This window comes from Harpia harpyja, chromosome 2 (genome assembly GCF_026419915.1).
Source record: "Harpia harpyja isolate bHarHar1 chromosome 2, bHarHar1 primary haplotype, whole genome shotgun sequence".
In the NCBI taxonomy this organism is placed as follows: Eukaryota; Metazoa; Chordata; class Aves; order Accipitriformes; family Accipitridae; genus Harpia; species Harpia harpyja.
The window spans coordinates 52588039-52608456 of NC_068941.1; the positions used below are offsets into that span (position 1 = coordinate 52588039).

A 20418-nucleotide genomic window follows, 5' to 3' on the forward strand; every position below is an offset into this window, starting at 1 on the left:
GTTTGGGTCAGGTGCCCTGGCTGTGTCCTGTGCCAACTTTTTGTGCCCCTCCAGTTTTCTCGCTGGCTGGGCATGAGAAGCTGAAAAATCCTTGACTTAGTCTAAACACTACTTAGCAACAACTGAAAACATCAGTGTGTTATCAACACTCTTCTCATACTGAACTCAAAACACAGCACTGTACCAGCTACTAGGAAGACAATTAACTCTATACCAGCTGAAACCAGGACATATACCTAAAATGTAAATAGCTTCAAAATGAATAGAAATAAACACAACTGTTCCAAGAAGGCCAAGCTCTATGAACAGATTTGGGGAAACATAGTATGTGTGGATGAGCATACGAATAATGCATTAGCTCAGGGTCTTTATCTTTTAGCTCACAAGGACAGTAACAGAGCACTGTACAGTGAGTAAAGTAAATTAGTTCACAGTTAACACATTTGGGTTTGTTGGGGGATTTTTTTAGTGGATATCTATAATATCTGACCAGTGCTAACAGGTTGTTAGAGCTCACTGTTGAATTTCTGAGTCCAGGACTGGAGAGACATGAAAGCTCTAAATATCCACGTTGATGCTCAAAACCTGACTGGATGTGGTCCTGGGCAACTTGCTGTAGCTGACCGTTCTTGAGCAGAGGGTTTAGACTAGATGATCTCGAGAGGTCTCTTTGGACCTCAGTGATTCTGGGAGATTGTACTTGGCTTCAGTTAGGGTTAAGCACTTATGCGTCACTTTTGGATTCAAAACTGTAGTCTCTGGAATTGGCATTTCTACATTTCCACAGCTAAATTACTTAATATAAGGAGAAAAAAAAATGTTATGAAATGTGTGGAGTACTGCAGCCCAGCTATCTAAAAGGATAAAGCTAGGCCAAGAGCTGTGTGAACCTATGCCTCAGTCTTCTGTATAAAGCTATCTTCTCTTTTATGAGGAAACAAGAATAGATTTAGGGGTAGAAAAAGAAACTTCCTCCTTGTGAGAAGTCTTTAGTTTTAATTTTAGAAATGTTTAAAAATATTTTCCCCGTTGGTGGTTTTTCTTTGTTCCAAGTAGAATAACTTTACATTAGAATTAGAGCTGGGCAGATGGTGTTGACTTTTTTGCCTACAAATGTTTGCAAGGGAAATAAGATATTTCTCTTAGGCTTGTGTAACTGAGGCTTGCTGCTACTGTAGTCTGTCTGCTTTCTGCTGTGTATTTTTGGTTTCTGTGATGTGTTGAAACTTCAGGTCATCATTACTTTCTAGTTTTGAAGTTGTCAGTCACCTTGATGTCATTACTTTAATGAGGTAAAATCAAGAGGAAGTTTTCTAAGACCTGCACTATAGACACTTTCTTAGTACTAGTGACAAAATTATACCAAAATAGGCACCATTTATTTAACAAATTCATAAACTATTACCTGAATAGAGTACTATTCTTTTTAAGCAGCAGTAACAAAATGGAAGAAGTTAAGTGGTCTGGCATGTCACATATGATGGTGCGCTGGGGCTTGGTTTTTTTTCCTCTTCATTTTCTTCAGAAAAGCACATAATATTTAGCTAATGCTTATTGCCCAATATGCAATAAATTACACATCTATAGGCCTAAAATGGCAGTCTGGGATGTGTAATGTCATCTTCAGCTTTCAGTGGTCTCAGCACTGTCATCTGTGCCCATTTGATTTTCCTCATTGTCCTTTCAGTTCTTTTTGTATGGCTTATTGGCTTCCTCTAATGTGTGCTGTTTTAGCACCTTTGGGGACTACCAGCAGGTTTGATAGGGTCAGGTTATAAAGGGCTTGTTTTGCAGTCTTAGATAGTGTGTTCCTTTGATTCATCTTTGACTGAGAGAATTTACTGCTTCTGGCATTGGAAGCATTTTGTGGAAAACGTGTTCAAGGTCATTCCAAAGGTTTTTAAATAATATATAAAACACGCTTCCCTGTATTTATTTTTTTCCCCTCTGTCTAGAAATAGAGTGCAGATATGTGGCTTTGTTGACAGTCTAATTACATTCTAACCTGCTAAATCAACAGGAAATAAATCTATAAGCAAAAAAGCTTTAATAAATACCTTTAATTGGAAATTAATTTTTAAAATTAATCATGACCAGTGTTTCACTTTTTTTGCCAAGACTGTGTAAAATAACAATATCAGATTTCCAGTGTCTGCTGGAAAGCTGCTGGAGCAGTTATCTGAGTTTCTCAAGTCTCTGAAATGTGGCACAATTTTAAAATGTCAGTGTGTTTTTTACGGCTGATATTTTGTGGTAAAGTCCTTCAAAGCTTTCTGCTAATGAATCAGAACTTTTCTACCTCTTCTTCCTGAGTTGTCTCAGCACGCGTCTTTGTGCTTCCTGCTTCCCAAAATCCCATGCGAGGAATTCAGAAAGGGATACTGCCGTAGGAGATAGGTGTGCCCTGTTCAGTGGTAGCTTTATCCCAGGAGATTTTTGCTGGTGGAGAAGAGGTTCTCTGATTTGTCAGTTCCAGTCACAGAATCTTTTTCCTCATCTGTTGAATTTCTGTTGCTTAAGGTTAATTGCATAAATGGAAATAAGAGCCTAAAATGCATATATTTGTCATTGTAATTCTAAAACCAGCACTTAAAACGTATAGTAAAATATTTGAACATGAAATTATTATATAACTGGGATTATTCTGTTAGTTTTGAAACCCAGTTGACAAGACTGGAAGAGCAGGTGTGCTTGTTTAGGAAATTGTAACCTCATCTAGGCAACATGCTTTCCGTTAACATCAACAAGGATATGACCTACTGTAGTCTCCTTCCGTTCTTCTCAAGCCCCTTCATCTGGTGCAAAACTGGTTTTGTTTTTAAACTCTTTAGATGAGGATTATTTCGCCTACCATTTTTAGAACTCCTAATATAGTTATTTATTTTCACTTTGTTGTTAATCCCCACGTAAGATTAAAAAAAAATTGGTAAGCCTGTGAATAATTAAACTCAGCAGCCAGCCATGTAAGTGAAGACCATGAGCTTTTTTTCTTTAAAAGTATTTTTAAGCTATATACTCAATTTTATATTGCATGTTTGAGAAGATACCTAATCTCATCCTTGACAATGGATGAAGCACCATGAAAGACTATTTACTTTCCAAGGTGTTACGATACAATTGTTTGCTATTTATGTGTAAGGGAGGAAGACGACACCTATGTTCTTAATGCTTTGAAGTATCCAACTATAATGAGCAGCCTGATTTAAATGTACAACTTCTCTAATTGAATTCAGCAACCTAAATGCTTGTATTTTGGAATATGCCTAAGTATCTTGCTGAATTCAGGATTAAAGCTGACTCTATAAAGCTGAATTTCTCTGTTGTACAGAGAGAAATCCATGTGTTTACAAAATTAAACTGCTCTGTGAAGTGATACAAAGTACATAGGAGACTGCTGTGCAGAAATATCTGAAAGTGTGAGGTGACCATGGAGTGGGAGGGAAGGATTGTAGAAATATAGAAACTAAGTAGCAGTTTTTAAATTACATTTGGAAAAAATAATTGGAAGTAATAGTAACCATATTAAAATAATTTGAAGGAGATCATGAACCAAGCTGGACTCAGAAGAACTGAAAAACTTTTTATTTTAGTTAGTAAGAAAAATATGGGCAGGCAAAAAGTGTACTTTATTTACCATCAGATACATGTTAAAGGGAAGAGAGGAATATGAAATACCTCTTAAGTAGTCATTGTTCCATTTCAAAGAATTTTGTTGTTGCAGGACAGTATAGTGATTCTACAGAGTGATCCATGTATCACGTCAGTGAGTTTTTGCACAGGAGCAGGAGGCTGACCCATGAGCACAGGTGGCAGGATGCACCGCAGATTTGTGCATGTTCATATTTTCATACAAAATAATCACAGCACTGTTTGTGAACTGTGTGAATTGAAAAGCTGAGCTGCAGGACACCTTTTGCTAATAAAGACCCGATGAGGTAGTACAGGCTTTGTTACATTTTTACTTTTTGAAAGCTTGAGTCAACTATGGTTTAGCCTGCAGGTAAAGTTATTTGGCCCTTCTAACTGGCAGTGAGAATGAGTTCACCGTGTTTATCAATCAGAACAATTCATTGTCAGCCAAGCCTCAACATCAATTTATTTTCATGCTACCCCTTTCAGTTTTGCAGGAGAAAGTACTTGTATGCGTGGTTTTGTACCTTTACTCTTCTGGAATACTTAAATGCCTAAATTAGATTAAGTGCCCTAATAACTCCTTGGAGCTGCAAAAAAGAGGGGCTGAACTTACCAAACAAGCAAAGAAAAAGAATTTCTTTCTTTCACAGTATGCTGGATCACTGATACCAGCTTGCTGAAAAGCGAAGCCGTGTATAGTATGTTACAGTGTGTGGATGTATCAGAGCTATTGTTCAGCTGCCACTCCCGTGACAATTAGATTTAGGTGCTAGAAAAATCTCACCTTTCAGTGAGAGGGACCTGAAACAGTGATGTGTATGCTTTGACAATTTATTTTATTATTTAAGATAGTAAATACTGTCAGGGATATATTTTTAAGACTTCACAAACCTGAAACATTAGTTGCAACTTCTATTCTAACATAATATGACTCCAAAGTCTATTGCTTTTAAATACCAGCTGCTCAGAATGAGTTATTTGGATAGCAAAATGTTTAATCTTTTTAGTCACCGTGAATGTCAGCTGTAGGATTAAAGGAATTAAATGGTCATGTTTTTAAACCTAAAGCTTGAGTACTTTAAACTTACCTGTCTGAAGCAGTGGAAGGATAGATATATAAGACCATTTTTGACCTTTCACTACCTATGCCTTACAGATGAGCTGATTTTGACTATTGAGTAGGCAAGTGATTCTCAATAGAACTGAATCAGCCTGCTTTGCAGATTATTTACAAGAAGGTATGAAATAATAAGTGACTTTGTGATCTCCTGATGAGCAAATTAATCACCATTCAGTGACATGGCAAGCTCTGTCTCTCTAAATCTGAGGCAGATACTAGAATTAGTGTTTTATGTTCCTGGCTGCAGTGCAAGATGTGTCCTGATTGTCATTGTGGCAGATGCTTTTTTGTTATGCTAAAACACGGCCACCTGCAGTATCTGCCCAATTTGAGTGGGTAACTTCTGTAAGCAGCATACAGTGCCAGTATGTTCTGGATAATTTTGTGGCCTTGAGCTAAGCACATAACCTTCTGCCAGAGGTGCTTTTTTTTTTTTTTCCCCTCTGTAATACAGGAATAATAACACTTACCCACTTCACAGGCGTGTTGGGAAGATTAATTAGTTTATGTTTGCAAAATGCTTTGAAGATGAAAAGCGCTGCAAGTGCTAAGTAATATTATCATCTTTCATGCTATACTAGTTACTTCTTAAAGCAACAATAAGAAGTTAATTGGTTTTCAGGTTCCAGGTGATAAGGATCTGTTGACTTTTAAAGTTATTCTATTAGCTACAGAGTGGTACTAAGAAAAATATTTCACTTTTATTTGATTAGGAGTATATTTAGCTCACGTTCAGTGATATGCGCACTTGCTCTAAGGTATTCATCTAGTCAAAATTGGCCCCTTGTGGGTCATGGTCTGTAGATGAGCTACAGATCTGGAGACAAAGGGCAATTGTGATTCTCCAGGGAAAAATCATCCTTGGTTATTGGCAGTAGACTGCTTGATCAGGCATTTCTACACAGCCTTGGTCCACAGAGTAAAAACCTTGTCTTGGACTAGTCCCGTTGCAAAATAAGAGAATTAAGTTCTTGATCATAACAATTAAGGATTTATAAGGTGAGCAAGGGGCCTTCACAAGGACTTTCAGCCTCATGGAAAGGAAGATACTGTAGAGGGTCTGTAATTGCTCTTACATCTTTCTGTAGCTCGTATACTGAGATGTATGTGCTGCTCCTGTTCATAATAAAAACTAAACTGAGGACTGGGGAGGTAAATGGATCACATGCATGGTTATGAAAGATGACTTCAGCGTGTTAACATCTGTAGAGAGAATAAAGCTAGTAAAGTGTGTGGTTAGAGATGGGGTGAGGAGAGGAATGAACGAGGCTGAAGAGTCCCCTCTGTCCTATCTGTTGATTTAGTGCTTAGGGCTGAGAGTCAGGGCTATAGGCCAAGCTGTGAGTGATTGCTTATTCCATCACTGGCAAATAAATGCAGAAGGCAAAGCAGAGACGTAAAATAGGAATAATTCCTCAGAAAGTTCCTTGATACTTTCTGACATTAGTTTGTAAGATGTCACAACTTACTGGCTTGAGAGCCAGTACTCAGCGTTACTGAGTTTATTAAAGCTGAAAGAGGAAATGGCAGAGCGAAGGGAACACATTTGCCTCAAGTTTTGTGTTTCTACTTTTTTGCTTTGCAGTGCCATAAATATGTCTGAGTCGTAAATCCTTTCTTGTCTTCAGCATAATGGACATTTTGCTAGAAAATCTAAATTAAGACAATGCTACGCTACATTTATTATGGGGGTTTACAGAATGGAAACCCTTTTGGGGGGGGGTGACGGAAAGTGTGAGTGAAAGGGGGATTAAAAGAGGTTTTCATTTCTGCAGAAATCCTTGGGTCTGTATTCTCTGTTGTTTCTTGTACTTACCTACAGAGATGGTCTGAGCGCCTCATTCTGTCCATGCATTGCAGAGCTGATTCCCATGCATGTGGGATACTTGTTTATGAAATCCTACAAATAGAAATATATGAGCTACTCAGAATAGGTGTGTTGGGTTTTTTCTTATACCGGTTCAGAGCCTGTTGAACTAATCAAGTTTTCTACCATGCTGTGAGACATATCCCTCTGTGGGTCTATCTGTTCACTTGTGGTGGCAGACATGCCTTTCCCTCGTGGAAAGGCAGAAGTAACGGTAGAGTTTTCTCTCCTCCCCATATGGAGGAATAGCAGTGAGCCTGAGCTCTATTTTGTGTGCTTCTCTTCATGCTGCCTCCTTCCTCCTCACCTTCTTTCCCTATTTCAAGCTGTATGTCATGTCATTAGCATCGTACTGACCTTAATGTGGCAGTTCATACCTGTCAGATCTGTGGTTGTAGGCTCTTTGCAGACTGGATATCCATCATCTCTACATTGCTTACCCTTGGGTCATATTTTCTTCACATCTATCAAATTTAGGCTTTATTTGTATTTTGTAATAAATGGATGCTGAGATGTTGATGATTTGGTCCCAGGATCCAAAGATTAAGATAGAGGTCTAAAATGCCTGTACTGTCATTCTGGTCATGATCAAGACTTTGTGTTCCTTGCTACTCATGAAGTTGTATTTCTTTTTTAAATCCACAGAATCCTTTTTTTTTTTTTTTTTTTTTTTTTCTTGCAGCCTATGATCTGGACAGCTGTGTTAGCTTCTCTTAATTTAGTTTGTGTGTTATGTAATCATAGTCATAAAACCAGACTTTTATATAAAATCCCCACATTTGGAACTATAATGTTTAAATTATTAAATCATTTACTGGAACATGATTGCTGATGCTGTAGCTTGAAGCTTTGAATTGTGCAATTGTGAAATTATCTTCAGCTGACTTTAATCTTACTCTGGTAACTTCAGAAGGGCTTGATGAACAGTCTATTATCCTTATACTGGATTAAGAAGTGCTTCTTATGTTCTAGTCTGTGGATTAGTACTGAGGATCCCCTGCCACCCTCAAGCCTAACAGGGAATAAAATTACAAATCTCCCATACTGCACAGAAGAGTCTGCATGTTTGAACGATAATTTGGAAAACCAGTGGCAGGAAGATGCTGTGTTTCATTCGCATTGATTCTGTTCTGTTTCTTAAAACAAAAACTTTCCCAGGCTAGCATTTCAGTCAATGTCTCCTTGTGATTCTATAATTTAATGCTAGTAAAAATACATGGCTGGTTTAACTATCAGGTTTGAAATACTTGTATTTCCCACAAAGAAAATAAGTGTGGGGTTTTGTTTTTTTGTTTTTGGTTTTTTTTTTTTTATAGAATTGACTCAGGTTTTGAGTCTTACATAAAGCTCTTCTAGCAAGAGTGGCAAAGTGCAGCTCAGAGAACTCACAGTATTTGCCACTAACTCTTTTAGAAGTCACTGAGACCATGACTTAGATCCCCATATGGTTTTGAAAGCCCATAAGGAATGGGAGAACTGTGTGGTTAATGTTTGCTCAAAATAACAAGCACTTCAAAATTACATGAACATTTGCTAAGATTTAATATAATTTAATGCTGTTTGTTATTATGTAGTTTACTGGATATATTGGAGAAGCAACTGTCTCTCATATGAATGGTATGGCTCCACTCTAAATCAGATAATGACAAGAAAAGGAGGTTAAGATGGAAAAGTGCATAGAGCGGAAAGGTCAAGAAAGAGAGATTAAGAGGTGACAAGGAAGAAGGTTGTGATGAGTGAAGAGAAAAACATAGGAATTAAAAACAGGAGGAAAATGTGATACAGTGGGTTAGGATGGTTTAAATTTCACAGATAATTTTCACAAAAAAGAGAAAATCAGGCTGAGGTAATAACAAAATACTATGCTAAATCAGAAAAAATGTTAACATAGGCAAAGCTCATTACTTGTCAGTCTACACTGCGATTTCTTGCATCCTAGTGAAGAGAACTCTGCAAGTACAGCTTTGAAAACTCCTTTTTAGTGAATGTATTGTAAAGTTTGTGTGACAGAATGGATGGTATCACATCTATTAGTCATTCTCTTGTGTAATTGTGTTCTACCCAGCTAACGTTCTGACTTCTGGAGACAGCATTTGTACACTTCTTATCACAGTTTTATGGAGCATCCACGGCATCTGTTTGCTATTTTCTTTTTTTAAAATCTTTGTCCTTTCATTTCCAGCAAATTTGTTACCCTACTGTACATTTAATTTAACTTCTGTCCTTTCTCTCAAGACCTTTCCTTACAAAGGACAGTCTTTGTAAGTGTGCCGCATTGTATTTGCCCCAGTAAATGGAGAAAAATATTTTATTTACAAAAGTTACATATTTTTCCTTAAGAAACCAGCTAGAATTGACGCTTGAAAGTAGATGTTGTTTAAGATCCCATAGGATTGCGTGGAATTCTTGCTAAACCAGTGCAGCTCTACTTTGATCATCTGGAAAGATGACATCTAACCCATGTTCTCAGTGGTCCTGTAGTGATTAGCTAGTGCTCTGAGAACAGAAGGGACAGTTTTGCTGCCTATTGTTATATACAAAGAAGCTCCTCTTTCCATCTTTGGCTAGCACATAATTGAAGTCTATTTTTCAGGACTTACTGGAGTGAACAAGCCAGCCAATTTGCTGTTAACAGAGCTATTCCTTTGTAGTTGTCGTGTATGAGTTAGGAAGGCAAGGTACTGTTGAATCAGGTCAATAGTCTTGAGCTCTTGGTTGTACAGAAGTGATGAAGCATTTCAAAGAGGTGGTGCAGCTATGTGCTGGCTTCCGCTCTGTGGAAAGTGTTCAGAGGTATTGAGAATGATCTCCAGGTAAGGAGCTTCAAATAGGAAAAACATGCCACTATATAGTGTCTAAACATGGATACAAAAGGAAGTAAGTACTTTTCCCATATAGCAGAAAACAGCATGGTCCTTGCAGTAACACTTTGACATCAGTGCTGCTTATACAATAAGTTTATATGATAAGCATTGTATTATGAGGTCATGTTTGTATGCAGTAGTCTGCAGACAGAAAATGAAAACCTGAGAAAAATATTTTTCCTCATTTTCTTTCTAAATAAATGACACTTCTTTTCATTTAAAAAAAAAAATTTAAATCAGGATTAAGTAGGGAATTGAGGAAATGTAAGGGAGAAGATTGGTTCACCTAAGGACCATGATCATAGTTTTGCATCTGTATAGCTTTAGTTGCTTCACAATTTTTCTAAGTTTAGTATAAGTATTTTCACCATGCGTTATCATAGAGTGATTATAGGGAAAATACGCTTGATTTTTGAATGGCATGAAGGTGTTACAGGCACATAGAAGGCAGCAAAGAAGAATAGATTAGAAAGGAACTGACAAGTAATGAAGGACGCAGAGACAACAGACATGGCATGAAACTTCCTCAGAAACATAAGCAAGAGACAAACTGAACAGAATTTTGAGTATGGGCTTGGGTGGGTTTGGGACCTCTGCCTCTTTGGTACTATGTCTATCTTGTTATGACAAAACCAAAGTCAGCAAAGGCACTCAAACTATAATTCCTCTGGTTTAAAAGGTAGGGGTGTGGGTGTATTTTTATGCTAACTAGGCAGATGCTTTGCAGGCTTTTCAGATGTTTTTTTTTTTCTTTCCTTCTTTTCCAAAATAGTCTATTGTTGCTGAAACCTGACTTGTCGACTTATCAGTGGTTAATGAATTACTAAGGACAGTGCTGATGTATGGAGATGCTGACAAATTCTCTGTTGGATATTTTTTTGTTCATATCTTCTGTTTGTTTCTTTCCCCTTTTCATGGTTTTTAAGAGAATCTCTCTGTGTATATATTTAGTATAGATCCAACTTAGAGCAAGGACTGACAAGTGAAGAACCATGGGGCCTTTTCTTTTGATTACTAGTCCTCTTCAAAAACCCATTTCCACAGATAACATTTCCAACTTGAAGCTTCAATTCTTATGGATGTCTGAATAACCTCCCCAATTTAGGCCAGGGAAACAAATGTGGCACAAATGCAGCAGGTTTTCATTTAAATCCAGCTGTTAACTTCTGACTTTCTAAAATAATACATAATTTCTGCATATATCAAACTTGCTTATATGCAGTATTTGATTAAACTAAAAAAATTTATTTACATTTCTAGATAATATAATCTGTGTGATTCTGGCAGAGAAATATATATGTACACACACACACTTTAAAAAAAATTATATATATTAAGGCATATATATTAAAATTATGTTGGTATACTTTTTTGTATTTATTTAACTAACGTAGTTAAGGAGGTACACCAATCGTATGTGGATCATTGCTTACACAGAAAGTGGTTGCAACATAACTGGTGGATGTGTATGGTTGCTGTTGGCAAATGCTGCATTTCTAACAGTGATTGCTGCCCAAGCTCCTGAAGGTTATTTTAGAGTTATTACGTTAATTTTGTTCTTGCCTGCACAAATGGAGGATGTCAGCAGTCCTTACACTACCCATAAACTGATATTCCTAGCCAAGAGAAATGCAGTATCTAATGGTAGAGTGGTAGTAAACAGCGTTATTTTCTGTTTTTAAAACCTAACTTCATGATACATCATCCAAAACCCCCAAAGGTGTCTCCAGAACAAGTGTCCTTGAAACATTGTGTCTAATTTTTTTCTATTTTATACTTCATACTCTTTTTTAAAGGAAAAGAAAAAAAAACCCACAAGGCATTATGCCTATCTGTTCATTCTGTATCTACATTTTCTTCTTAGGAATTAGTTCATTACACTCTCGAAGTTGTTTTTAAGTCTTTATGAACTGTTGAGGCACTTATTGTCAGTGGGAGAAATTGCCAATGTATGTATAGTGTAAGAAACAGATGATTAAATCCCTCACATTGAAGTCATTCTGGAAAGGTTAATTAGAAACTCTGAGAACACAAGGATGAGAACATCCTCTCTTCATACTTTTTTTTCCACTGAGCTCCTACAACCTCCTTTTCAATTTTTATTTTTATTTTGTAGTATTGTTCATTATCAGGTAAAAGTCCCCTGCCTATTCTGCTGCCCACTAGGTCTGCATCCCAGCCGTGTTCAGCTTCCCCTGGATCCTGGAAGACTTCCTGTTTTCATTGTTCAGGAATCTTAAGATGTAAAATTTTTGTATCACATATGTATGATTTCCTTTGGGATACAAATTCCTACAGAAATACATAGTTTTCCATGTCAACTTTTTGGTTTGGGTTTTGTGGGTTTTGGTTTGGTTGGGGTTGGTTTTTTTGTTTTGGTTTTTTTTCATTTGTGTAGGCAACTTACATGGAGTACAATCCTCTTAGTAAAGCTCTTAGGAAAGCTTTAATTCAGAAGATTATGTAGCCTGATGTTTCTAAAGCTGTTACAACATTTCTGGGCTATGCTGTAAAACTACTCAGTGTGGTGAAAACTCTAATATATTGAATGTGATGGGAAAGCAATACACAAACCTGCCCCCCTTTTCTGTTTTGGCGCTGTGACGTGCCATTTTGGTTTTCTTACCATTCATAAGAGGGGGAAAAAGGAAAAAAATATTTTACATGGAGGTAGGCTGTTATAAACTTAGAGTAAAAAACAAAAACCATTAATAGATGGTAGGTGGTATGTTGTGCCTGAGACCAAGTCTTCTAGAAAGTGATCATGGAGGATGTTATTATGTAATGCCTGGAGTAGCTTCTCTTAAAAATAGTAGTTTGCTGAAGAGGAGGAAAAAAAAAGGGGGGGGGGGGGGGATAGTTTCTTCAAATTGATGTGTCTGCACAGATGTCTCCCTGAGTGATTCTCTGAGTGCAAAAAGGTCCTTTTAGCAGTGGGGGGAGCACAGGGCTGTGTGGTGCATGCTGGCTGAGGAGCTGCAGGTTGCGATGCTTGTCTGCTGCAGCTAGTCTAATTGTGGCTCAAAAGGCAGCATCTGTGCCTGTCCACATCCTTCCTCATCTCCAGATCTCAGCACCGTGAGGTTATGGGGACCATAGGCATAACACCTTGTAGCATTGAAGTCAACAGCAGTTTTGTTACTGACTCAAGTAACCTTGTCTTCGGTCAAAAATACCTTTTTCCTTTCTATTTTGCTTCCCAAACCCCTGTTCTTAGAACCAATAAGATGCTGCATGTGCAACTGTGTATACACCTTAGCCACTTCATATGTGTGTAGGTACACCTGTATACATACACATGTGCACGTGGGCTTCTCCTGTATTTGGTTCTGACTTTAGGCAACTGTTTGAAAATGCAGATTCATGTAATAACGTACCGAACACGTAAAAACAGTGTTCTAGACTGTCACCTTTAACATATATTTACCAAAATGCAAAATAATAAGTATTTTAGACACTTTACTACTTTCAGCTCTGACTCTGTTACCACTGGGCGGTTTGTTTGGCCTGTTTGCTTCTCTGATTAGTTTCAGCTCTCATAAAACCTGAGAATTCACATGTCATTTTTTAAAGCAGTCATGCCAAGATACTATCAGTGTGCACGGTAATCCCCTGTTCTTATACCTTTCACACTGTTCAGACATAGTCATAGATGTGCTTAGTCCTTTTGTATTTACCTCCCCAGCTGTATTTTCATTCAAATATTTATTCACAGCTGCATAATAAATACAGTTTGATTTGTACCTAATTGTAGTAACTGATTTTCATTATTTATGAAAGTCATTGTCAGAATTCATTTATGGTTCTGACTGCGAAGAAACTTATAACGACAACTTCATATGACCGCAGCAATAAAATAATTAACTGTCTCACTTAAAACAAGTTTATGGCCAGGGCATTAACTCTTAATTTTTCAGGAATTATTTACACTTCTGTATTCACACTACTGCAATTCTATTAGTTTCTGATTGATAGGATTCTGTTCTTGTTGTATTACAACGTTTAGTTATCTTACTAACATATTTTTATGTTAAATGACTAATTTTGGAGAAATCAGGATGCCTTTCAGATTCAAAAATCAAATGCGTGTTCTAATTTGTTCCCAGAGAAATGAAATAACTGTGGGCTAGGGTGGAAAAGCATTATGGGTATAGGCATGCAAATGAGCTTGCCAAGTGTCTATGTATCATAAAATGTCTTAAATCTGTGGACATAAAAGTGGGATGAAGACACAGCCATTAAAAAGGCAGTCATTTTTGAGTGTCGCATAATTTAGACACTTTAAGTTATTGAAGTGTCACGAGTTTATTGCACCTAATTTATTAATACAATCATTTGGGATTCACTTATGTCTCTTGCTCTGCTCCAAAACAGAGGCTGAAAGTCTGTTTAAAATGCACAGACTCTGCTTCAGCAGTAAAAGCCTAAAATATTTCTCAAAGTACGGAGACACGAAAAATAACAACTTTACTGTAGTCCTTGGAGGTAACTGGTGGACGTGTTCCTATTTGTTTATATTTGTGTATTAAAGTGAGGCAGAGAGATCCAATAAAGACCAAGTGAGTTTGGTTCCCATTTAGTTTTTCCATTGCCATATTAGGTGACATCTGTATGGGGAAAATAGCCTGTTGCTTTGGCCTCTAACCAAGACAAAAAAAAAAAATTAAAGAAAAAGGTAATACTAACAAATACCTTGTTACTGCTTTCATGCTTTAAAAAGGGGGGGGGGGGGGGAGAGGAGAAAAAAAGAAAAAAAAGTTTGTCATTTATTTTTAATCCTTTCATGTGCTGAATTGGCTTTTCTTAGTTTGCAGATTCTGTTATGTTTCTTTCCTACCCAGGAGCAGTTTTGATGTGTTTAAAGCAGTTGACAAAACAGTGCTAAGGTGTGGTATGAATGAGAAGGGGCACCACAGAGAGCTGGAGACAAAAGAATCCACTTGATTGTAATACATGCAGAGTTTTGACAAAATACCTTGTGTGATACCTGAGACAGTTATACACATGAAGAGTTTTTACTTTTAGGTTCTTTAAAAAAAAATTCTCACCTTTTGTTATCTTTTTTTCCCCTAATCAGGACAGAATTTTACCCTAAGGCAGTTAGGAGTTTGTGAACCAGCAACTCGTCGAGGACTGGCGTTTTGTGCGGAAATGGGGCTCCCCCACAGAGGTTACTCTATCAGTGCAGGGTCAGATGCTGATACTGAAAATGAAGGAGTGATGTCTCCAGAGCATGCCATGAGACTTTGGGGCAGGGGGGTCAAATCAGGGCGCAGTTCCTGTCTGTCGAGCCGTTCCAACTCAGCCCTCACTCTGACTGATACCGAACATGAAAACAAGTCCGACAGTGAAAATGGTAAGTTCTTATGCATATGCCCATATATAAATCAATGTTTTATTTGCTGTTTTGGTTGATACTCGATAATTTTAAATCATTAGAGGAATGGCCTTGAATTATTTACCTCCCCCCGCACACCCCGAAAATATCCCAATATTCAGTATCAGTCTAACTAATGCAAGCTCTAATGCAAGCTTTGGGTGTGAGGTTTTAGCTGTAATTCTGGAAGAGTTTAATCATAAAAAAGATGAGTTCTGTTTTATCTCAGGCCGTGTCACCTGTTACCCTTTGCAGGACAGCTAAGTAAGCAGTGATAAAGTTGATCCCCAAGGCCAGCTTCCAATCAAAGGTTTCATTGTAAACACTTCTTTAAGACATCTTGGAGAAGTTGCAGAATCTTAGAATGGATGAATGAACGCAAAGAATAGCTTATTAACGGGGCTCATGTGATTGGAAAAAAATTTGATTGTGCTTTAAACTTCCTAGTTGATGAAAGGAATTGGAATTGTGGGGAAGAGGGACATGTGGCCTTTGATGTGCCTGGGGGACTGGATTACTGTGCAATTAAAATCTGAAAAAAAAAAAATCTAAACAGCAGCTTTGTAGGATGTGGGGTATGACCATTGTATATTAAGGCTTAGTGTTTAAATGAAAAGAGGTTAATACAATTGACTGATTAATTTTTAAAGCTTTTCAAAATTTTTATACCTCCACTTGAAGTTATGAACAGAACCTAATGTGGTGTTAAATGCTAAATGCACAAATCTTAGAAAACATTTTATCTTTAACTTCTTTTTTTATTTGCAGAAGGTTTACTAGAATTAAAATGATTGTTCTATTAACTTCATGACTTTCTATATGACAAATTCAAAAGAGGAATAAAGAAAAATGAGTAAAAATGAAAATTAGTGATGGCTATTTGCCTGCATGTCTACACATCATTTTATTAATTTATTAAACCTGTCTGCTCAGCTGTACAAAAGTCAGAGCAATTTTATTTCTATCCTCTGGCAATAGTTGTAACACATTGTGGGAAACAGCAATATAGGTGTGTATGTATGGTAATCCTTTTAAAAAAAGAAAAGCACTTTTACTTTAAACTACAAGCAGTAGTGTTTAGTCCTACCTATTTATTATTTTAACTTTAGTTTGAGAAGACAAAACGAAAGATATATTTTGGCATTATTCATACTTGCTGTCTTTCCTCTGGTGGCTGGTTCTAATTGAAGATGCCTGTGCAAGAGGGCTGTCTCCGATGTGATCCTCCTTTTTGTGTTGGACTTAATGCCATGTGGTACCTGAGGAGAGAGAGCTCAGTATTTGCAGGTGGCTTGTCTCATGCTTGGAAAACTTGTTTTCAGTTGGAGGCAAATTTTGAAAGAGGAGGACAGGAGTACTTCCCTACCTCCTTTTGGTAGTGGAGTTTCTGTTAGATGACTCTTGATATTTCAGCTGGAAAGCAATCTAGAATAAATTGTTGAGCAGCCCTGTGATTTTCCTTTTGAAAGGTCTATGCTGAAACAAATTCTCTTGAGTTTTGTGTAAAACCCTAGGTTAATGATCTTGAAAATACATTTTTATATATACACGTACGCACACACACAATTCCCTTAGAGTCATATCTTTACATTACCAAAGAGGTGACTGCTTCAGAAATACAATAGGTTTGGTGTACTTTTTTAATAAACTTTATATTTAGCAATTTTTAAAAAAGCAAAATGGCTGATTACAATATACCAAAACTTCCTCCATGAGCTTAAAGTTAGAGTTTTATTTTATTTTTTCATGTGTGAGAAGACTGTGACTGTGTTAGAAAAGACATTATTCTGCACTGGTTAAAGTTATGCAAGGAATGTCTGATGTTTGATACAACTTCAAAGAAGAGTTTAGTCACTAAAAAGGATTACAGTTGATTTATTTATTGATAGGGAGGCCGGCAGTCCAGCTTAAGAAGGTACTGGGACTGCTGTGAAGCTAATGAAATTTTGATGGCTTGAGAGTCCCCTAGGGTTATGAAACATATATAACTCAGACCATGTCATGGGTCGCCATTTCAGTGGAGATGTTACAGAAGTGGTGAGCAGCTTAATCTTCTTTGGTTTTTTTTTTTCTCTGAATTTTTGTTTCTGCTGAACATGGAAGATTTGGCTGAGAAACTATTTTATACACGTAGTTGGAACTCAGTATGTTAAATGCTCACAGTAGAATAGAAATTATAATTTAAAGCCAGGGAAGCTGTATTGTCCTGGCAGGCACAGGTGCTCTAATCAAAGGACCAAACTGCAGGTGCGAGTTTTGTTAATTTATGGCCTGAAGTTAATAGCTGTGCCAGTATAGTGTTAAAATCTGACAAATCTGATAAGGCTTTGAAAGCAAAGTTAAGAGTTACGGGTCCTCTGTACTGTGTCCCCCTTTGCTGTGTGTGAAAGCTTCCTGACTGAATTTTGATGGAACTGTTTTATGGGTAAATGCATTTCTATGCAGCATGTTTACCTCCAAGGTAGATAAGGAGCAACAGGCTGTGATGGACAAAGCACAACACCTGATAGTACTTTCCTCACCTAAAGGCCTCAGTTCTTGAGTGATCCCACTGTTCACCCAGTAAAACTATTCACTGTTTAAATAGTCCATTACCATAAGCAGACCTTATTGCAGCTAATGGGACTATTCACGATGAGAACTGTGACTTATCCTACAGGTTTATGAACTCAGGATTAACCATTTGTTGAATGTACTTGGGGTTTTCTTTCTCGCCAATTATGCAAGAAGAGAAGCTTGGCATCAAAACATGATTTCCTTTCCTTCCTTGGAACAGTTGTGTGTATTTGTTCTTCTGAAATAGTTGTGGATTGCATATCCCTCAGGAAGGCAAAACTCAAGGTTCTGTTGCATAAATACAATGAATAAGTGGAAATAGTTTGTTAAAGATACTAACTTTTATTTGTCAAGCTCTCAACATTATGTTTCTAAGATCCTACAAAAGCAACCTAAGTTTGTGAATAATATTGGCAGGATTAGAAGTTTCTTTAAACAAATAACATTGAACATGATTAAGTAGAAAAATTTTAAATATACTAATAACATACCATGAATGCCAGCAGATTATTTTTTTTTAAGAAAACATCAGAACTGTTTATCAAACATAGGGTTTATAGATGTATTCTCACATCAAAGTTTTAGGTTACTGCTCAGTAAATCGTTCTGAAGAGAAATATTTTTCTTTGAGCTCATTCAAGTTCCATATATGACTCTTGGCATCATGTTCTGAGAGATTCGTCATGTCAGCCTCCCTGAAGGAGGACCTGCATCTGTTAACCTGGGCAACTTACCAGTGTCACGTACAGCGTGATGTATCAATTGGAGCACACTGAGCGTACATGTGCTTCTTCAGGCTTTCTTTTCCATTCCCATTGCAAGTTATTTCATAAATGCTGCATCAAGAAATTTATGTTAGTGATTGTTCTAGGAGCTGTAGCTTTGAAATATAAGCAGTCCATCTTTCACTTGCCAGTAACTTCCTGTTGTTAAGCTGTTCTAAGATTACTAAAGCTTGTCTTTTAAACTTGATAAATATTCCAGCAGAGTGTGAACTAGAAGTTCTGGTTAGGCTTCAAATGGCCTGTTTGCTTAAAGAGTCAATATATTTTTAAGGTATCTTAGTTTAAATAAATAAGTGGATTCTATTTTAAAATCCATTAAACTGCAATCCCTCATTTATGAGACATCAGAAAGCTAATAAGGAAAACATTAAAGTTAATTGAGCAAGTTATTCCTGAAGTCCAGCTCCTTATGGAGTTATTTATTTATTGTGAAGTTATATAACCAGTTTTGTAGGCATTTTTTGTGCCAGCCTGACATCAGGCTGTGGCAATGATTGTGACTGGAAAGTCACTTGTTTAAGACTTAAGCAAGTCCGCGTCACCTTCTGTCCCTTTAGAAGCAGTACTGACAGTGCTTCTGGGAGTTGGGCACTGCGGATAGATGCGTGCCATATAGTTGACTCTGCCCACAGCCACGAAGACTAGCTGGGCGTACAGAAAATAGTTCTGATGGCACTAGATTGTGGGGGTTTATTTTCTTTAGTGAAGGTTTTGCACTGATGGGGGTTTGTTAGAAGACAGAGGAGATGAGTATGTAGCAAAATAAAAAGAAAAAAGGGAGAGAGGAATATGAGATTGTGGCCTCAGGCGGTCGTTCTGAATTGGTTAGATAAATGATTTGAAACTTGAACCCATTTTTCACAGATACAGAAGAGTAGATATTGCTGGTAGAATGTTCATTGCTGAGGATTTCCGTAAAGAGAAAATATCAGTTTATCAGCTGCGTGGGCACCTGCTTGTTTCCTCTGCAACTTCAGACAGTTTCTGAAGATAGCATTCTTGTGAACCTAATATTCTCTTGTCCTTCCAGAATGGTGAATTTACTGACATTCAGATCTCTGAAAACCAAGAAATACATTGGTAAGATACTTGTCAAGACATTTTAAATCTGTTCTCTCTAACCCAGTACATCTATAACATACTTGAATTCTGCATTCTTAAATAAAGCACATCATTCAGGAAGTAGTGTTATACATTTTCACCTGTTTAATATCCTTCTTTATGCTAAGGCAAAACTTGACTTAGATGAGCCCTCCTGAATACGAGCTGATTGGTACCTACTAGCCAAATGCTGAGCCTACTGATCAAACCCAGCCACTTAGCTGATGAATTAATAGTCGTCTTACTGCCATACCACCATTTACGGCTTCTTCACTCTTTCCCACAGTATTCCATCTAGCAATTATCTACCCCTCATTAAGCATGCCAATATCCCTTAAATCCTGCTTTGCTGCTAAGAAATTTCATGACCAGGAAATCAGTCTGTTTTATTGTTGACAGAAGTCAGCTCTGAAATAATATTTAATATCTAAAGAGGCATACAAACTTTGTTTGGTTAAAGACACATGGAACAGAAATCCATACACAAAAGTAGTAATCCCTGGTTTTCTGCAATATTATCACAAGTTTTCTGTAGTTATGCCAATTTTCAGATTCTGTTATATTGTGATTGTAGTTCTGTGGATATATTTCAATAAATCTTCTTAGCGTTCACTGCTAATGCAATTGAAAATCATGTTGACAATTTCTTTGGCTTGTCGTAGCCAAAGAGGGAACAGCTGGGCTGACCTTTTTCCAGTAACTGTTTGGGATCTCCTGGATGTCAGAGGTTTGAGTGTCACTGAACTTGCTGTTGAGGAAAGGCATGAGATTCCAAAGGGCCATCTTGATGCTTTCATGATGGGAGTCTGGTATAGAACATCAGGCCAGAGGATGAGGCTCTTTGGAAACACTTAAACAAATCATCTGATGAACAGGAACTGTAGGATTAATGACAGCTGACAGCAATAAAATTAGAATTGAGGCCTGCAAGGAAAAAGAAATCTGAGAAGAAAATTTCAGAGAATTTACTCTTGGCTGTTAAGCTTATAAATCCTTCTAATGTTAAGGAGTGGTGAAAGAGGTGTTTAAAGACCAACTGTCATAGCTCAGGATTTTTCCAGAGATCTGAATTTCAAGAAAGAACCATGCAGAAAATGGAAGGAAGGTCTAATTTC

General features: G+C 37.2%; 1 protein-coding gene across 14 annotated transcripts in view; it reads left to right on the forward strand.

The window, feature by feature from the left end:
- Positions 1 to 20418, forward strand: part of TENM3 (teneurin transmembrane protein 3) — a 641819-nt gene that overhangs the window by 307665 nt on the left and 313736 nt on the right. For 12 of the 14 annotated variants that reach the window (XM_052779556.1, XM_052779554.1, XM_052779572.1 and 9 more), the window contains one exon: positions 14562 to 14840. The exons of the other annotated variants lie outside the window; for them this stretch is intronic. In XM_052779556.1, the coding sequence (XP_052635516.1) occupies positions 14562 to 14840 (279 nt within the window). The remainder of the gene's footprint in view (positions 1 to 14561; positions 14841 to 20418) is intronic. 14 annotated transcript variants of the gene reach the window in all.